This window comes from Lynx rufus, unplaced genomic scaffold, assembly GCF_022079265.1.
Source record: "Lynx rufus isolate CCGP_SWC_20201006 ecotype Redwood Valley unplaced genomic scaffold, mLynRuf1.p SCAF_2, whole genome shotgun sequence".
Classification (NCBI taxonomy): domain Eukaryota; kingdom Metazoa; phylum Chordata; class Mammalia; order Carnivora; family Felidae; genus Lynx; species Lynx rufus.
The window spans coordinates 36,427,687-36,435,269 of NW_025814834.1; the positions used below are offsets into that span (position 1 = coordinate 36,427,687).

General features: G+C 39.0%; 1 protein-coding gene across 1 annotated transcript in view; it reads left to right on the top strand.

The window, feature by feature from the left end:
• Positions 1–6,772, top strand: part of SATB2 (SATB homeobox 2) — a 188,014-nt gene extending 181,242 nt beyond the window's left edge. Inside the window, exon 11 of the mRNA XM_047085608.1 lies at positions 6,311–6,772. Coding sequence (XP_046941564.1) covers positions 6,311–6,772 — 462 coding nt within the window. The remainder of the gene's footprint in view (positions 1–6,310) is intronic.
• Positions 6,773–7,583: the final 811 nt, after the last annotated feature.

Consider the following 7,583-nt stretch of genomic DNA (forward strand, 5'->3'; position numbering starts at 1 on the left):
GGTACAGCTCTAACATGCTGCCTTCCTTGACATTCTTCAGACACACCGAGTGTATTCCTCCCTACTGGCCTTTTGCTTGCTGTTGCCTTTGCCTGGAACGTTCTTCTGCATGGCTTGTTCCTCACTTCCTTCAGACCTCTGCTCACATGCTGCGTCTTTAAGGAGGCTTCCTTGAGTCACCATATCAAAAATGACTTTTCCTCTCCCCAGTTCTCTTCTTTATGCATTACTTAATTTTTTGCCCATAGAATTTATTACTTCCTGATATTTTACTTCTGTCGTCTCAAAGTCTAGAGACTTTGTTCAATAGAAGGCAGGAGAGCACAATGTTTAAGGGCATGGGATTTAAAATCAGACAGATCTGTTTTAGAATATCAGTTCTGCCACTCACACACTATGTGGCCTCACGCAAATTAGCTATACTTGCTGAACTCTAGTTTTCTTATAAAATGGGGTGAAATACCTACCTGCAGGATTATTGTAAAATAAATAAACTTAACATTTATAGCATTTAGGCCAGTGTTTGGTTCGTGCACTTTATATGAGTTCTACTACTGCTACTCCTGCCACTACCACCACCATTATTATTGCAACCACTTAGACACTTCAGTGCTATGAACACTAATTGTCATATTGAAAAATCCACAAGAGAAACTGTGAACTAAAACCCTTTGGAGAAATTATCAGAAATGAATTCTTGAATAGATTGATTTCAGTTCAGTTGTGACGGAGAAAAATCTAAACTGAAATAGAGCTAGAATGAATGGTAAGGCTTCAGTTTGCAAAGGTCAAGAGTAAAGGGGTGGATGGCTGTCTCTACAGAAGGATGTATTCTGTTATTTAGGAAGATCACATGAAGAGAGATGGTGGATGTTACAAATAGAAACAATCAACTACTGGACCCATTTTGTAAAAGAGGAAAAAGGATAAGACTGGAAAGTTTGTGGACTTGGGCAGTGTTTTGTTTTTTGTTTTTGTTTTTGTTTTTTTTAATATATATATAAATACTGGGAAGATACTCCATTAACCTTAACTTAAAGAAAAATCCCAGGAAACAATAATGTGGTTGTGTGAAGAACTCGTTAGAAAAGAACATAGATCTCTATTCAATTGGCAGGGCATTCTCCATCTTGGTTAAAGTAATTATAAATTTTTTGGTTTAAAAAAAAAAATCATCAGCCAGAAATAGATGCCTGAATTGTCAAATGAGCTGAGGATCAGGACAACTTCTAGGTCCATCAAGCAGGAATCAGTGGCCTGGCCTCACACTCAAGTTACTAAGGGTACTTGGTTGAAACAGGAACCAGAGTTGATTCATCTAGTTAACCAACAAGGAATTTTGAGCATTGCTGAGAAATTCAAACAGAAAAACTAATATTCAGTTAAGTGGAAATTCAGAAACCTATCCTATGAAAAAGAGGCTAGAAGTGTTGACATTACTTACTTGAGATGTAAGAAAATGAATGGGATGCCTGGGTAGCTCAGTCGGTTGAGCAGCTGACTCTTGATTTCAGCTCAGGTCATAATCTCAGGGTTGTGGGATCAAGCCCCATGCCAGGCTCTGCCCTGGGCATGGAGTCTGCTTAAAATTCTCACTCTCTGCCCCTCACCCCCGCTCATGCTCTCTCTCTCTCTAAAATAAATAAAATGGTGAAAAAATATAAGAAAATGAAGAAAAGTTCCTACCCCTGCTGTTTAGATGGGAGGTTTTTAAGAGAGGATTGTACTGATCTCCTTGTCTCAGAAAGACTGTCTTATAAGCATTAGGCTCTACTCTATTTTTGTCTAGAGTACTTAACACCACTGGAAGGAAGCACTGCATGACATTAATTCCTTGATTATTGGGGCACATGGGTGGCTCAGTGGGTTGATCATCCAACTTTGGCTCAGGTCATGATCTCGCAGTCTGTGAGTTCAAGCCCTGCGTCGGGCTCTGTGCTGACAGCTCAGAGCCTGGACCCCGCTTCAGATTCTGTCTCCCTCTCTCTGCCCTTCCCCCATTCATGCTCTCTCTTTCTGTCTCTCTCAAAAATGAATGAGTGTTAAAAAAAAATTCCTTAATTGTCATAATAATAAGCCATTGCAATTGGTTAGTGCAGAAATCTATGCAGGGTTTTTTTTTTTTTTTCTGTTTTTTTTTTTTTTTTTTCTTTCTAAAAATTGTCTAGAGACAAACAACTTTCTGCTTGGAGTAATTAGAACATTTGGGGGAAATGAAGATAGTTAGGACACAACCTGGAGTATCTTTGTCTCAGGTCTTACACATACTGTGGTTGACAGAGAATTACAGCCAAAGAAAAGGGGCAGTGTGACTGAAAAACTTCATTCAGGCCCTTTTGGTAACTTGTGAGACAGTTTCACTTGAAAGCTTCTCACTTTGTCATTCTCTATTTTGACTGCTCTCTCCTTTTGTGCTTCAAGATGCTAGAAATGTCACTTAATCTTCATGTAAATATTGTCATGCCACCCGATTCATTATAGAATATTGTCTGACCTGAAATAAAACATTTCTCTTTATATATCATTTCTTTTTAAAAAAAGAATTTAATTTTGTATTTTTATTTTATTTTTGAGAGAGAGAGAGTGAGCAGTGGAGGGGTAGAGAGAAAGAGAGACAGGATCCAAAGTGGCATTGCCACTGTCCCTTGGACACGTGCTTTCTCACACTGACAGCTCCCTATGTGTATAATTTCCAATTTAAAGGGTTTTCCTGAGATGCTGCATGTTTCCAGGTTATTCTTGATCCAAATAGCACCCTCATGAGGAACTGTGGGCATTGAATAAACTGATCTGTGTAAAGTTCTTAGAACCGCCTGGCACAGAGTAACATTCAGTAAGCGGTAGCTATTCTTGTTCCGCTATTTCATGTGTGGCTTCCCTACATGTGTGCATTAGGACTGCTAGAGTCCGGGAAAGGGGAGGTGAAGCAGGCCTGTGGGCTGGACTCAGGAGAAGAACAAACCCTATCATGCAGAAAGATTATAGTAACTTCAAAGTATAGTTTTGGAAAATCTCTTTAAATCTAACCAGTGCAAAATGGAAAACCCCTAAAGAACCAATCTAATTATTTAACTAAATGGAACCATTATGCTGACTTTTACTACAGAAGGCAAGCATAATTTAGAAAATGGGGCATTTTAATTCTCTTTTGTTTTCCAATTAACACAATTGCTCTAATAGGGGGTACTCGTGCTTGAGTATATGTAGGTTCTTTGAGTACATATTTCATATATAATTTCAGTGTCTATCTTTCTCTTTCTCACCAAAACCCCCCAAATCCTCACCTGTTGACATAGTGGTTCATTTATGACAATGTCCGGGCGGCCCAGATTATGACCTCAGAGCGAATATCTTCTGCCATCAAAGTGCCATGAACAGGCCCGCAGCACAGCTCTACGTTCCCTTCCGGCTATAATTAGGATGTTGAAGTAACAGAGCTCTCATGTTTTTGCTGATGCCAGCTTACCACAGCAGACCACATGAGTTTACTCTTAGTTGAAAGTAGTAAAGAAAATGCCAAGAACATTCATTTTAATTGGCCAACATTATATGGACCTTTAGTGCCACTGTTTTATGGTCCTGTATTTTAGATTTCTTTCTGCCACCAGCCGTCAGCTTATTATGATGGATATTCTTATTTCCTTTTGATTATCCTTTTGATTATTATCTTGATTGTTACGTGATTACTAATTATTATTTGAAAAGTTTCATCCTCTTCTGCTTGTTGTTACCTTACTCAGGTAACAATTTCATGGGTCCTGATATTTATTAAATTCCATATAAAAGGCTGACATTGTCACATTGGTAAGAAGTTATTTTTTTCATCAGGTGGTCTCTGAGACTGAAATAGATGGCAGACATTTTTTCCCTTAAATTCTTGCTTTGCTATTGATATTTCATAGCCCAAGAAGAAGAGAATGGGTCATATGAGGAGTGTGTGGTGGTCGTAGGAGTGGTGCTGGGGGTGGTGGTACCACCGATTCTTTAATGTCACCAGACATGTGTCCTTGTGTACTGATTGGATTGATTTCCCCCTGAATTCTGGAAAATGTTTAATTTGTTGCTTTAACATGAAAGAGACTGCATAAAATATGAGAGAATAGTAAAAGAGAAACGTGTGTGTTTTAAAATGGGAACTCACTATCCGTAAAGGCTTTGGGAGGACCCAGAAAGTTAGGCACTGATCCGAGTATAGGAAATGTGGTCTTTGTCTTTGGAGTTGACATAATGCTTTTTAGTGGGGACTATCACAGTAGCCTTTTAATTCTATAATATTGTTGCTGATGTTATAATGTCTGAGCAGTGGCTAGGCTCCTGTCCAGGATCCAGTGATCCTCTCCCCTGTCCAAGGAGCCCATCTCACATGGGCCTATGATGGCAGCAGGAGCAAGTCGTTGGGACAGTCTCCTCTGCATAGCTTTCTTTCTTCGGTCAGATTGAAGTTCATTAAGTTAATATTAAAATGGGAAATTATGTCATGCAGAAAGATGATGTTGAAGATCAAGAATAAGCTTGCCTAACTAGTGTCAAATGGCAAAACTAAAATGATTTAATAACGAGTTTGGTGTCCTTTATTCAAGGAAAACAATCCACGGGTTGGGGGAGTACGGTGCCTCACAAACAGCAGAACACTCTTCCTGAGGCATTCGGGCAAGATCAGCTTATATAGATCATTAGAAGTGGCAATACGAACAGAGTGTGATTGTCTGGGGTTGCATATCTGACTTTATTTAGAAAGATCAAAGAACAAGAAAATAAATATAGAGTATTGGGTTTGGGGATTGGCCCACTGTACCGTGTACTGTGCTTCTGGTCAAGTGGAGCATTTACGGGAACTGGGAAGTTCAGTCGGCTGATATGGCATCACAGGCAAGAGCATCTCTATCCGGAGGCTAGAAATTTATTTAAACATTAGAGTTTTTTGTTTTTATTTTATTTGTGTGTGTGTGTGTATGTGTGTGTTTATTTTTGAGAAAGAGACAGAGTGTGAGTGGGGGGGGAGGGGCAAAGAGAGAGGGAGACACAGAATCCAAAGCAGGCTCCTGGCTCCAGGCTGTCAGCACAGAGCCTGACGGGAGCCTTTAACTCAGGAGCCCTGAGGTCATGACCTGAGCCTAAGTCAGAGGCTAACCTGACTAAGCCACCCAGCCATCCCTTTGTTTTTTTTTTAAATGAGTGGGAGATATGTAGAGATAAAGGAGAAATTTAAATTAATTACAACAACTAGAAAACCTTAACGTTAAGGATTAAAAAAACAAAATAGGGAGTGTGTGCAAACAGAATTTTAATAGTTTATAAAGTGATATTAAGAAGGCCCATCTATGAGAGTATAAAAGTCATTTAAAATTCTTAATTTAAGAAAAAGGTTGTATCTTTAAATTAATTTGGACGTTTTTATATTTTAAAAAAATGTTTTTAAAAAAATTAATGTTTAAGGGTCAATATCAGGGCTAAAAGAAAATAAACACAAGTTCTTTCTAATTTTACGAAGTATTGATTTTTCTGGCCGAAATGTCAACTATTCCTCTGTTATACTCTTGAGTAATCATGAGGCTGATGGTAATAATTGCTATCATTTATTGAATGTTTGCCCTGAGCTTGATGTGGACAGACTGTAGCCCATGGCCAAATCTGATCTGCCACCTGTTTTTGTAAATAAAGTTTTATTGGAACACAGCCATGCTAATTTGCTTGTATATTACTTATGGCTGCTTTCACACTACAAAGATAGAGTTGAGTCATTGCAACAGAGACTGTAAGGCCCTATAAAGTCTACAGTATTTACTATCTGGCCCTTTACTGAAAAAGTTTGTCAACCTCTGATTTAAGGTAAGCACTATTCTTTACATCCGTTTTGTTATTTAATTCTTACAACATCCCTAGGAAGTCAGTGTCCTACCCTTCTTTTATAGGTAATGAAATTGAGGCTTAAAGAGGTTATTCTCTTATACAGGGATATCCAACTAAGCGAAAGAGTCTGGACTTGAACCCATGAGGTCTGATTGGAGAGCCAGTACTTCTCACGGAGTCCAACTGCTTTGCCATTAGGCTTTAGAGAGGTGGCCTATCATGGTGGTTAACAGCAGGGAAGCCTCTGGAGCCAGATTGTTTGAAAGCAAATGACCTTGGGCAATAAATAACTTAACTTCTTTGCGCCTCAGAATATACACGTTAAACCTGAATTTCCAAATGACTACGTGACTCCAAAGGTAGATAGACAGCACAATTTCAGAGGAATGATGGCTTTTGAAAGGTAAAATCCTGCGTCAAATGTTAATATATATATATATTTTTTAATTTTAATTATCAGGTCCTTCATAGACAGCAGTCTCAGCCAGCCAAGGAGAGTTCCCCTCCCAGAGAAGAAGCTCCACCCCCACCTCCTCCGACTGAAGACAGTTGTGCCAAAAAGCCCCGGTCTCGCACAAAGATCTCTCTGGAAGCCCTGGGGATCCTCCAAAGCTTTATTCATGATGTGGGCCTGTACCCTGACCAGGAAGCTATCCACACGCTTTCTGCTCAGCTGGATCTCCCCAAACACACCATCATCAAGTTCTTCCAGAACCAGCGGTACCATGTGAAGCATCATGGGAAGCTCAAGGAACACCTGGGCTCCGCGGTGGACGTGGCTGAGTATAAGGACGAGGAGCTGCTGACAGAGTCCGAGGAGAACGACAGTGAGGAAGGCTCTGAGGAGATGTACAAAGTAGAGGCCGAGGAGGAAAATGCTGAAAAGAGCAAGGCCGCGCCTGCTGAAATCGACCAGAGATAATGTGAACTCCTACCAGGCAAAGCAATACATCGGTCCAAGGATTTTCTGTTTTAATTTCTTTAAAAACTTTTTTTTTTTTGCTTTATTTTATTTTATTTTTGTCTGTTTTGTTTTTCTTACCTTTTTTGACATTTTTTTGTTGCACAGGATACACCTATAGACTGAATAAGTTCAGTATTCCCGAATCAGACATCGCCTTGGCAAAGACACTAAAGTGTTACACTTTTACAGTTGACTGGATCATAGTAATTATAATCACAGGAAACTCTGCCTTCATTATCCTTGCACTTACGGAAGAGACATCAGGCAAGTTCCAGGACGAAAAGACCTACGAAACAAATGAAGGAAGCTACAAGTGTGTGTGTATATGTATATGTATATATCTATATATTTACATATATATATTAAATTGCATGGGACAGAGAACTTTACAATCTGAAAGAATAGACTGTGAAATGAGTTCTTAAAGAAGAGACTTGTTTATGTATTAAAAAAAAAAACCACTTCACAGTGAGTCGCTTTGGCTTTTTGATAAACTGCGGCCTGCTCTCAGGGTGGGGTGACTATTTTTGAATTCCTATTTATTTTCTGTGTTTGTCCCTGATTTTTTTTTTTTTTTTAATTCTATGGCTTCCTATCTGGCAGCTTGATGGGTAATTTTTGAGGTATGTATTTAAACAAAATAAATCAACACTGCCAAAAAGAAAGAAGAAAGGAAAGTGGAAAAAAAAATCAGGGCACCTTAAAATGATACAAGTCAAATTGCTCTTAAGACACAATGCACACTTAAAATGACTCGACGTGTTCCGTT